The sequence below is a fragment of the Cryptomeria japonica genome, chromosome 11 (assembly GCF_030272615.1).
Source record: "Cryptomeria japonica chromosome 11, Sugi_1.0, whole genome shotgun sequence".
Lineage (NCBI taxonomy): Eukaryota > Viridiplantae > Streptophyta > Pinopsida > Cupressales > Cupressaceae > Cryptomeria > Cryptomeria japonica.
The window spans coordinates 491,047,655-491,060,915 of record NC_081415.1 but is presented as its reverse complement, the minus strand read 5'-3'; the positions used below and the strand labels follow the sequence as shown (position 1 = coordinate 491,060,915).

Genomic DNA, 13,261 nt, shown 5'->3' with positions numbered 1-13,261 from the left:
TCTGTTTTTTGTCGATGATCACGAGTTTTCAAACAAGTTGAGACAAATTTGTGCTTTTGAGATATTCTTAATACTTAAATTATACTTAATTGTTTTGTGGGTTTTCAAACAGGTTCCAATTTTATACTTAAATTATTTTAAAATAACATTATATATTATATAATATATTATCATATTATATAATACGTATTATATAATTATATAATACACATTATATAATATATTATTATATTATAACATAATATATTATTATATAATATAATTATATAATATATTATTACATTATATATATTATATAATATAATAATATATTATTATATTATATAATATGTAATATATAATATATTTATATTATATTATATATTATATAATTTATTTTTCAATTTAAAATTACAAATAAAAATTGGATATCTGATATCCAATTTGCTTAGTGTTTACCATGCCAAGGTGTACTGACACCCAGGCCAAGAAAAAAGTCAACATGGATTTTGGCATTTTTAGGCGAGTGGAGAAAGCTATTTTTTTCACATCGCCACTTTTTGGCCCCCATGATCCCGCACTAACCCGTGTTGAGTTTGGAATTTGAGTGTTCTAAATCAAATCACTGTGTTTATTATAAATTTGATGGTGATCATTTCCTGTACATTGCATTGTATGTTGATATGTTATTCATTGGTAAAGGGAAAGGTATGATTTCAGAACTAAAGTCTCAAATCGCTGCTAAATTTGAAATGAAAGATCTTGGTGCAACAAAACACATTCTTGGGATGGAACTTAGAAGAAATAAAGTGAACAGAAAGCTATGGCTAGGCCAGAGTAAGTATGCGAATTCAATATTACAGAGGTTCAGCATGTAGGATTGTAGACCATTGTGTGTTACTTTTACAGTTGGAACGAAATTATCTATTGCAGCTTGTCCTACATTCCCATCGGAGATGGAAGACATGAGAAGAGTACCTTACCAAAGTGCAATTGGAAGTTTGATGTATGCTATGGTCTGTACTAGACAAGACATTGCCCAAGCAGTGGGAAATTTGTCCAGATATATGTCCAATCCTGGTAGAGTTCATTGGGATGCAATCAAAATAGTCTTCAGATATTTGAAGGGTACCTTAGAGTATTCTTTGTGTTATCATGGTAATTTAGTTGGAGATGTGATTTCCCTTGATATTCATGGTTATGTGGATTCAAACTAGGAAGGTGATATTGATAGCAGAAGATCCACCAGTGCTTATGTGTTTACTTTATTTGGTGGTGCAATTAGTTGGATGAGTAAGTGACAAGCTATGGTTTCTTTGTCCACTACTGAAGCAGAGTATATGACAGATAAATATTCTTTTAAAGAGGCCACTTGGCTTAAGAGACTGTATTCAAACATTGGAATAAAACAAGGAGCCATAACAGTTTATTGTGACAGTCAGAGTGCGATCTATCTAGAAAAGAACCCAACATTTCATGCCCGAAAAATGCACATTGATGTTCAATATCATTTTGTCAGAGATATAGTCTAAGATTATAGGATGAAGCTAGTTAAGGTAGAAACTTTGATGAATATTACAGATTCTTTAACTAAGGTTGTGAGCACAGAGAAGTTCAGATGGTGCTCGGAGTCTATGGGCCTCATGGCCCCTAGCATTTGATTTATTGTGTTGATACTCCCATTGCTCTTGCAAGGTGTTTGACAAGTGGGATATTTGTTGGGAAAACGGTGTTTCAACCTTGCATTTACATGAGGTTACTATTTATAGTAAGTTTTTATTTGAGCATGAAATGGTGTGAAATTCTCCCCGAAGCTTCTGGTTGGCTAGATAAGCATTATGGTAAAGTTACATCGCAAGATCATAGCTAGTTTTGAAGATATTAAATTTTCCATTTTGGAGGGATCTAATGAAAGGTTAAAATTTGATTTTGACGACTTTAGAGGCCTCAAAATACCCTAAAAAGTGGGCATAAATGGTGTAGCAGTTTACGAGACAATAGAACACTTCGCGAGCTTTCCGATGCTTCAAACAGTTCATCAATACGACACACACTTCTCAAGTTATGGCCTCTAGAAGTTTGTATTCCTGAATAGGAAATATAAAATACATCAGACGCATTAATGAGCTATAAAAGGGAGGGACACACATCATAGGGCATCTAGAAGGGAGATACGGTTGACTACATCTTATTGGGTGGTTTTAGCCCATGGTTTTGTAATACCATTTGACGGTTTCTTGTATTGTATCTCCTATATATGAGGTGCATGAGATAGAGGTTATGTGTAAGAGTCTTATGGATATTGAGTTACCTCTGAATCTCTGATTAGTGGTACTCCTGCAAAGAGATTTCTCTTCAAGTATATTTTAATCTGTTTTGATTGCTGAATAATATATTGGGCGGATTTTGGAGTGTGGGGTTTTTCTCCCGAAAGGGTTTTCCCCATTTAAATCATTGTGCTATGGTTTGAATGTTATTATATTTATTTCTATTTTCTATAACTGTTGTAAAGATCTGTAAAAAAAATTGTATTGCCCTCCTCTAAAGATTAGTGTAGGAATTTGTTCTGCTACTTAACTTCCTTACATTCATATGGTGTCCTAAGGGGGCCGACATGTGTTATAACACCATATGATCCCTTAGGACATCGTGTGGTCCTAAGGGGTCACGTGATGTCCTAAGGGGTTATCTCGTGTACTACGATGCTAAAATGGGTTACATGGTGTCCTAATCGGTCATATGGTGTTCTAAGGGTACATATGGTGTCCTAAGGGGTCATATGGTGTTCTGAGGGTCATATAGTGTCTTAAGGGGTGATATGGTGTTGTTAGAGGTCATATGGTATCCTAAGGGGTCTTATGGTGTCATTAGGGATCATTTGGGTTCCTAAGGGGCCACACATGTGTTAGAACACCATATGACCCCTTAGGACACCATAGATAGAGGGGGAGAGAGATAGGTGAGTAATGAGACATGATGCAAACGTAGATAGGTGGAGAAGAAGGAAGTAAGTAACCTAGAGAGGGGAGAGAGAGTTGATGACCTAGAATGTAGAGAGAGAGAATACAAGAGGAAGAGAGAACAAAGTGGGGGAGCGAGATATATATGGGGGTATGTATGGATGGGGAGATAGAGAGTGGGAGGAGAAGAAAGGGAGGGATATACCTAGAGAGGCGAGGGAGATAGAATAGGAGAGACAAAAGAAAACAAAGAGGAGTAAGAGGGGATGGATGGAGAGGTAGACATGGAGGGAGTGAGAGACCTATGGAAGAAGGAGATAAAGATGTAAGGGGAGGAAGAGAAGAGGAGGGAGTTCATAAAAGGACAGGGTTAAGGAGGAGGGAGAGAGAGGTAGAAAGGGAGATTAAATTGTATACCATATTGGTGCACTTACCCATATAAATCAGAGAGTTTGAGGTTGAAGACCTTTTCTTTGGAAAACCATAAGAACATCACTCAAGATAGAGATAAAAAATAAATTTTGAGAAACAGTGATTGGGTCCCTATGTCACCACTACCAAATTCAAATCTAGAGCATACAAACTATCTACTCCTAAAGAACATGAACTGGATGAATCCATGAATATTTTTCATCTCAAGAATTTCTATTATTAACCAATTAGCACCAATCTTTCAAGAAATCGACAAATATTAGAAAAGAGAGAACAATTTAAAATATCCAGAAAAGTTTTAAAAAATTTAAAAATAGTAAATAGAAATAAATTTATCCAATTATAAAAAACAATCCCTGTGGCACCTTGGGCAAGTACTATGATGAAAACTAATAAAATGAGAATCATGTGTAGAATATAACTACTCAAGCCTATAAACATGCTCATATTATCTCTATTGTCACATTTTGTCCACCCTATTATCTACCTTACCTAGATCATTCACTCAAGTCCCTTGCCCATCCTTTACTTTGCTCCTCATCTCATTCATCCCATCCCTTTTTGTTATCATGTCCATATGAATTTTCCAATAATGCATCATCCTCCTTTTCAAATTGCTTAATAACCATTACTCCCCTTATTTTCATTTTCTCACCCTTCCCCCATCCATCCATCTACTTCACTCCATTATATTAGGATACTAATCTTTATATAAAAAAATACCAAGTTGAGAGTAATTATTTTTGCAAGAACCTTTGTTTGAAGGTTGACCTTCGAATGAAGGTTCTTGGACCTTTGAATGAAGGTGCCAATAAATTTTTATATTGTTAATTTACATGTTCTTTTGAACAAAGGTATTTCATTTGTTCAAAGGTCCTTCGAATGAAGGTCTGTGGATAGGACCGTCCTCCCTCCCTCTATAATTTCCCTTAGAATTTTCACTTTTAAAGCTTGGGTTGAAGGTCCGAATACAATCAACTTGATAAACCAACTTGGAGTATCATAACAATCGAAATGATCTTTCGAACAACTTGTATAATTTTAATATATTTTAGTTTTATTATTGAAATTAGGTTTTTCACCAAACATCAAGTTCTCTATTCTACATATGTGTAAAATAGTAGATTAGTGAAAAAAAACTCTAAAGAAATCTATGCATTAGGTATTGATTTCCTTGTTCCAATTTTTTTAAAATTTTGATACATACAAAACAAGTTATGTGCAACTTCATACACCTATGTCTAAATTTTAACTGGTTTGACTTCAAAACTAATTAATTAAAAAAATATGAAACAAAACAATATGAAATAGAATGCAAGCATTAGATATTGGTGTTATACATCTATACTTAAAGAAATAGAATTTTATCCTTTGTATAAAAAAGATTATGCATGACATCATAGACGTCACGTTTAATAAAAGTTGTTTACTATGGAAAAATAAGTTATAAACAACTACATAAAAATTATAATTTAATCCCATTTTTTTTTAAATCATACATTTAGAATCCAAAAACAAAATCTCACAAATCACTAGTTCACATCATCTTCGTATTTATATTGGTTTAGTTGCTATAGGTGCTAGAAAGTGAAAATTTAGTTCTAAATGTTGATTTCAATGTCAAGTTTGGGCAAAAAGTGGGAACCATTATTGTGGGATGACCCTATGAATAGGGTGCATTATCTAGCTAAATCAAATATATGATCTATTCGCACTTAGACTTAGAATATATTTAGATCATTTAATTTCTATGTCTCAAGTCATATGATTGTAACACTTTTCCTAATCCTATATTGTTCTATCCTTCACATTCCCTAGATTTAATCAAGGTTCCTCTTGTACATTATGCATCTTTTATTCATTGTAACATCTAGGATTCATTTCTTCCTATTCTCTTGTGGAAGGTTCTTTTTGGTTTTACAATTGATTAGACACTTCTTACATGTTTTATAGAAATAGACTATGAATTTGATCTAGCAAGCTTAGACCTAAGTTGCCATAGCTTCTTCCTACCCACCATCCCCCCTCCCCCAAGCCACATGTGGCAATTTTAATGAAAAAAAGGGTCAACTTGCATAATGTACATAGGCATGGAAGGAAGTCACCCAAAGATGATATTTTATACATACATAGCCCTTAGAATTACCTTTATATATTCAACATAGGCCTACTATAAAAAAATAATGACCTTAGACATATGAGATTTCCACACAATATATGAATCCATAAGCACAATATATGAATAATGACCTTCATTTAAGACACAAAGCAATAATAAATTATGAATGAGAAAATTTCAAAAGATTGCAACATGTTTACTACATATTAATGGCCTTATTTCAATAAATAAGCAAATAAAAACACAATACACACAAATATATACCTACATTTTGTTTATTTATAATTAATAATAATAATAAATAAATATATAATGAAATGATTAAAAGATATATTTTCACTTAATATTGGAGTTAATTATCTATTTTTAAGATTTGTATTAAAATTTTACTACATAATGGTGAAAGGCCACCCATTTCAAAATAGTCAAAATATAGTAAAAAAATTATTAAAAATTAACTTAAAAAGAATTTTAAAAAAATGTAAATTAAATCTAACTAGAAAACATCATAAATATTAGTTTACATTGTCCTTAAATTCTTAATAGTTTGTTCGTTATAATTATAGAATGTGTTGAATGTTGAAAAATGTTGATTTGGGTAGTTCTATAATGCTACAAAGCAGGGCACACTAATATGCTTCCTTCCACATGTATAATAATTGCCTGTCATGGCTAGATTAATATGCTTCCTTCCACATGTATAATAATTGCATGTCATGGCTAGATTCAAAGTACATACAACAAGACGAACAAATTTCAGATACCAAAATTTAATCGAATTAAAATATGAGTTACAACTTTAAGTCCACACTCATTAAGATCAACTCTATGGTAAGGTCATAAATGGAGGACCTCATCCTTGACATAATAGTCAATAGTAGCACTACAAAAAGATTTGAACCTTGATAAATAAAACAATACCACATTTAAACCATCACGCTATATCAATACGACATGGTTTTCCTCACAATATTAAATATGACATGCTTCATACGATGAATATAATGATATGATGTACCTCTTCTTAATAAATTTAAAAATTATTATATTTATTATCAAATAAGCCTATCATAATGATCCTTAAAGACCACCTAGTTCAAAGCCTTACAATATTAATGCAACATGTTTCACACAATGAATAAAATAATATGATGTAGTCTTTTCATAATTAAATTTTTTTTTAAATATTATTAAATAAGCCTATCATAATTATCCTTAAAGGCTACCAGTTCAAAAGTCAGTTTTCACCAACTAAAACATGATAAATATTTATATATTCCATATAATTAAAATGTAAAATTACGCAATCATTAAAGCAAATGATATTAATGTAAAGTGGCAAATCATTCCTCCTCCTTACACTGACATCACTTTCACTTTTACGTTTTCCAGAAGGCAATGATATGACATAATGAATACGCATTGTTGTGGCAGGTTTCCCTCCTTTTACTGTGTATGAACAAGTCTCCAAAGCACCATTTATTCAATTCTTACTCATCTCTCCTTTGATTTAATTTAGGAAAAACCAAAAACCAAACTTTAACAGTATAAAATCGGCTGTGTGAAACCAAAGAAATCAGTAAGTTCATATAAAATCTTTCAATCTTTTTAGATTTTTGTTTCATTCGTGATAAGGTATCACAGAATGTAATTTCAAACGTTGATGATAAAAATTGACTCACACAATTGAATCCAGAAGCAACAAATCAATAGATCTAAGTTTTTCATACATAAAGAAAAAAAGTATCTGTTTTCATTTACAAAATCATTCTAGCTATCTAAAATGAGCAGGAATCTTAGACTGAAATCTCAAACCTCTTCAATTGTATTTTTCGAAATCATTCATTCATCAATCTGACAACTTCAGTCATGGAAGGTCTCAATTCAGGCTCCCCACATATACACAGAGCAGCAATACGGGCCATGGAAGCCGCCTGCTTATGATCATAGCAACCATTCAACCTGCAATCAATGACTTCACAAAGTCTGCTGGGGTCCTCCAGAAATGGGGAAGCCAAAACAGCCAGAAGCTCTCTTTTCTCCCCACAGAAGGCCTCCATGCCAGTGATAAGCTCCAAAAGCAACACTCCAAAACTATAAACATCAGTCTTCTTACAAACAATCCCACTCCTGAAACAGTGAGGATCAATATAACCAGGGGAACCCATTACACCACTCTTAGTCAAATAACTATTATCCCCTGTTCTAGAGAACCCAAAGTCACAGAGCTTTGCATTGTAATTCTCGTCCAGAAGAATGTTGGAAGATTTGATGTCACAGTGAAGAATAGCAGGCTCACAAACCTCGTGAAGATACTGTAAGGCCGATGCAATTTGACATGCTATGCCAAAACGACGTGGCCATGCAAGAAACTTATCATCCGCATGCAAGGTATCATGCAAGTTCCCATTTTTCACGTACTCAAGAACCAGTACTCCCGCTTCTGCAAATTCACAGATCAATATACAAAAACCTCAGCCCAACATATGAGGAATTTATCAGCTTGAAGACTTTAAGAGTAGTTCAAAGGGTCGAGTTTAATTGATTGAAACATTAGATTTTCATTACAGAGATCCAAATTTAATTCATCATAGAGAATATCTATAAAGGATTCTAAGTTTTGACTCTTGATCTTTCATAAGCGATTTTAGTATGTTTGTTTATAAAGATCAATACTTGAATGAACAAAATATTTGTATGTCTGTATGAGTTTCTAGATTTGATTGTGTAAGTTTTTTTTATCAACATTTCATATCACAATCTTGATCCAAGATGATAGTAGATAGCACAAAGAAACTAATGAATTAAAGAAATCTACTGCAATATACAAGATTCTTACCACTTTCGTCGCAGTACCCAATCAAATTCACCAAATTATCATGACGAGCTCGCAACAGGGCATGCAATTCTTGCCTGTAAGCCCCCCTTAAGCGCTCTGTTTTTCTTATCTGGACTTTCACCACACAAACTCTCTGATCTGCCAAAACTGCTCTGTAAACAGTACTAAATCCCCCCACACCAATGACCACACGGAAATTCTTTGTAATCTTCTTGATTTCCTCCCATGAAAACTTCTGCACCTTCCCTGTGCTCAGATTCTTCACAGCCCCATTTTTCCTTTTACTGTACCTCCTTACCAATAGACAACACAAAGGCAGCTTAAATGCCATGGAACAAACCAAAACTCCCCCACTTTTCTCCTGAACAATTTCTTCACTTGGGCACGAGTTTCTTGATCCAAGCTTTCATGGCGGACCCTTTAGGACTGCTTTATTAATTGAGCAGGTGAAATGCAGGCATCAGATTAGGATTGAAGAAGTCCTTTACCTAATGAGATCCTCTGAACTTCCAATGAGGTTATAATAAGCAGTGGAACCCACGTCAATTGAAGCTCAGAATGATGGCAAAGAAGTCAAGGTTTTGTAAAGTTGTTGAGAAGATGAATGGCAATGGCAGACGAAGTCAGAGTTCTGGAATTGATGATGACAACGATGATGAAGTTGGTAATTTACCCAAGGATTGAAGGGAATAATACGATTGTCGGCGCATATGAACCATCTGTATAATGGGATAATTTACACGCGTTTCAAATGGCGTCCATAGCATTGCCTAGAAAAAAGGTTATAATAATGAATGAGATAGGGCTATTTTAAGCGTATATACGAAACATTCAATTTATCTCGTTCACAGGTACTTGTGTTGGGGTGTGGCTCACATGGGGGACCACGGGGGAATTTGGAAAGGCGGGAAGAAGACAGAAAAGAGTAATGGTCGTCAAAAGTTGGAAAGAAAAATAGAAGACTTGGATGATTGTACCAGGGATACAAGTGCATCTAAATTTTTCATTTTGCTTTTACTACCTATCATTTTGGGCATGTTGTATTATGTTTGTGAAGAGAACAAAAGCTTTAAAATGGATTCTTTAGGTTATATATATTTTTCCCAAAGTAATGAGAATTTCAACGGGTGCTTATCTTTTAAAAGAAAATTCCCATAATTTTATATAAAATTTTTGAATCTTTTATTTAAATTTTATTTAAAATTATATTAAATAGAATAAAAGTAGACAAGAAAATGAAAAAGTACAATATTTTATTATTTTATTATAATAGTCTTATATTATTATACTACCATCTTAAAAAAATATATGCAAAAAATCAAAGTCTTAAAGCATTAAACCACCCCCAACACTTTCTATCATCTTATTGAGCTTAGATGGCATCCACCACATCATCCATCCATAGAACATTCGTATTACTAGACAAACCCCTTCATGTTGCAACAAGCACCAAGACATTGAATTGCACGATGCCACTTGCAACAATACACAAAGGAGCCATAGAAAAAGGGATTGTTCAATCATCGCCAATCTCCATATATTCTCTAAAGTGGTGCATATGTAATCATAACAAGACTCTACCTATATTGCTACAATAAGCTTTTGGGACCCAAAATTGTCTCTTTAATTCTTCTAGTGCATTTAGATTTCCCTCCCTTTGAGAGGGAGATGTCAAACCTACTCCTTCTATTTCCAAATTACTTGTACTTTTGGCCCTACCAATTGATTTATATGTGGTAGACTCATCCTTACAAATTGGTCAAGAAAGAATATCTTAATCAATCAAAGGTGCCCTTTCACATTGCAGAGATATAAAGGTACACTAGACACCGGTCATATAGGGTGTCTTGTGATATTACCACTCCATCTTGATGCATCATCATCATATGTATCATCCATTCTCTACCATAGATACTTCCGGAAAAATACAATAATAATATACAAGCGCCAACTACCAATATGGCAAATAAGTGTTGATGCCCAAAATTACTTTCAAGACAACAACCTTATGGGAAGTTCATTAAGCAGCGGACCTATTGCGCCTTAATGAACAACCTCTGGGATTTTAGAAGTTGGCTCTTCGTGTGTGGTATGGTAAATAGGAAATAAGGGTATTTATAGTGTAAGAAGCGCGTACGTGCTTGTTTCCCTTTAAATAGTGCGTACGCGCTATCTTTACTATAAACAGCGCGTACGCGCTATTGTATAATATGATATTCTATGTATAATATGTGTATATTCATATAATATATGTAATATATAATATGTGTATAATATGATATTGTATATATAATATGTTTATATACATATAATATATTAAACATATATATACACATGTAAGTGTATCGTCTCTCCCTCTCAAACGCATACAAGGTCTCTCTCTCTCTCTCTCTCTCTCTCTCTCTCTCTCTCCATACCCCATCCCTCTTTCTCTTCTTCTCTCCCTCCATACCCCACTGCAACTGTGTCTGCACTTCTATAGAAGTAAGTGAATTTATTTCTTATCTGCAACTTCCTCTTTGATTTTTATCATGTACTCTCTCTCTCTCTCTCTCTCTCTCTCTCTCTCTCTCTCTCTCTCTCTCTCTCTCTCTTCTCTCCCTCCCTCTCCCTTCCCCCCATGTTCTCTCCCTCTCTCTCCCTCTCTCTCTCTCTCTCTCTCCCTCTCCCACCCTCTCTCTCTCTCTTCTCTCTCTCTCTCTCTCTCTCCCCTTCCCTCTCTCTCTCCCTCTCCCTCTCTCTCTCGCTCTCTCTCTCTCTCTCTCTCTCTCTCTCTCTCTCTCTCTCTCTCTCTCTCTCTCTCTACCTTCCCTCCCCCCTCTTCTCTCCCTCTCTCCCTCCCTCTACCTCTCCCTCTCCCCCTCTCCTCTCTCTCTCTCTCCCTCTCCCCCTCTCCTCTCTCTCTCTCTCTCTCTCTCTCTCTCTCTCTCTCTCTCTCTCTCTCTCTCTCCCCCTCTCCCCCTCTCCCTCCTTCCCTCTCTACCTCTCTCTACCTTCCCTCCTCTCTCTCTCTCTCTCTCTCTCTCTCTCTCTCTCTCTCTCTCTCTCTCTCTCTCTCTCTCTCTCTCCTCTCCCTCTCTCTCCCTTCCTCCATACCCCTTCCATAACTTTTTTAAGGCTTAGTAGCACGTACGAGGTACTATTCCCATTATTCAATGCCTTGGGATAACATTTTTAGGCTTAGTAGCGCGTACGCGCTACTTATCAGCTGAGAATACCATTGGGCTTGCCAATATTTTATGGCCTAGTAGTGCGTACGCAGTTTATAGACATAGTTTCAGTTGCCCAAGAGCCTCAACGGCCTCAAAAGAAGTTTTTGAGGTCGTTGAAGGCCCCACTGGAACTGTGTCTACACTTCTATCATTGTTGTATACATAAAAGTAAGTGAATTTTTTGTTTTCTGCATGATTTCAAATGATTGAATTGTTGTTTTTATTAGTTTTTTGTTTTTTCATGGTTTCAAATGATTAAATTGTGATTGTTTAATAGTTTGATTCCAAAAAATAGTGATAAGATGCATACTTATGGTTATTTATTTATTTTTGAACTTTTCTTTACATATATATGTAATATGATTCTATTTAGGTCAACCGATCTCAACCATGGGAAAGGACAAGCGAGGAACGATGGAACAACAAGAGGCTCAAAAGGAAAGACAAAGGCAGTGTATGAAGAAATTGCATGACATAAGAACAATGGGAGAAGAAGGTATGTCAACCTCAACATCTCAATTCGATTTACCAAACAAATATAATGTACCTAATGCAATTGAAGAAGAAATATTTGATAATTTACCGTTTGAACCTAATGCAATTGAAGAAGAAACATTTGATAATTTACCATTTGAACCTAATGCAATTGAAGAAGATACCGCATTGAATAATCAATTAAATGATGAACATATTACACCTTCTCTACTTGATGAATTGAATGTACATAATGCACCGATGTTAACACCTCCTAGTATCATTCGTAGGAAACCAAAGTTTCTAATTGACATTGATGAGAATATATTGAATTCAATGCCCAATAAAATGAATGAATGAACTTGTAGTAGAATGGTTAAAAGAATATGGAAAAACTATTTTAAAAACTTAAATCAAACCACAAGATGTCAATTAATTGTTCAAATGATTAAAAATTTGAATTTTAGAGAGACAATAAAAATTCTAGGCCTAAGATAATCTAAAAGTAACAGTGAAAGAACTATTGTTAGAAATCTATTTGATGCATATCAATCTATTGGTTCAAAATCACATAGTAAAGATTCTAATGCTACTCGACGTGTCATTACATCAACCATAATGAGCAAGAAAATAAAAAAAGATCATTTGATAAGCAAAACAAGTAAGTCATTGAGCGTTAGTAGAACAACATTAAGTAAAGCATTAAAGAGGCGAGAACTAATAGAGGAACCTAACAATAATTCTCTTTGGGCATTTTCGGGTAGACTACCACACAAAGACAAGGTTGTTGTAGATGCACTAAAAACATTAATTGAAAATTTTCGGCATGACAACACAAGAGTATCACCCAACCAAAGAGATGTTGTTAGAAGGTGGATTGGGTCTAAAAATAATGAGCCACATGTGAAACACTATTTGGATATGACTCAAACTAAATTTTATGAAAGATTCATTCAAAAGTTTCCTCAAATAAAAATTTCTCAAAGATTTTTTGAAATGGCAAAACCTTTTTATATTAAGATTAATCATGTACGCACCACGTGTTGTTGTAGGATGCATATTTAATTTTCCATGTATTATGATATTTTTCGTCATATTTGTTCTACTTTGCACACTAACGATGTTTTGCAGGAATGTAATATACAAGCACCTCCTAAGTCGGCAAGAGAATTTATTTCAAGTGTGTTATGTAATAGACATGATGGTTGCATTTATTATAAGATGCCTTGTTTGGAAGGTTCTTGTG

At 34.4% G+C, this 13,261-nt stretch overlaps 1 protein-coding gene across 1 annotated transcript; it reads right to left on the bottom strand.

The window, feature by feature from the left end:
• Window positions 1-7,176: 7,176 nt before the first annotated feature.
• Window positions 7,177-8,947, bottom strand: LOC131068287 (salt tolerance receptor-like cytoplasmic kinase 1). Its single transcript, XM_058003455.2, has 2 exons — window positions 8,330-8,947; window positions 7,177-7,933 (listed from the first exon to the last, which is right to left on the bottom strand). The coding sequence occupies exons 1-2, from the start codon at window positions 8,658-8,660 to the stop codon at window positions 7,329-7,331; spliced, it is 936 nt and encodes a 311-aa protein (XP_057859438.2). The 5' UTR covers window positions 8,661-8,947; the 3' UTR covers window positions 7,177-7,328.
• Between the last annotated feature and the right edge of the window lie 4,314 nt (window positions 8,948-13,261).

Coding starts and splice junctions, on each gene's coding strand:
- LOC131068287 (XM_058003455.2), bottom strand. CDS start 8,660: ATGGCATTTAAGCTGCCTTTGTGTTGTCTATTGGTAAGGAGGTACAGT. Junction 7,934..8,329: donor TGGGTACTGCGACGAAAGTG/GTAAGAATCTTG, acceptor GTGAATTTGCAG/AAGCGGGAGTACTGGTTCTT.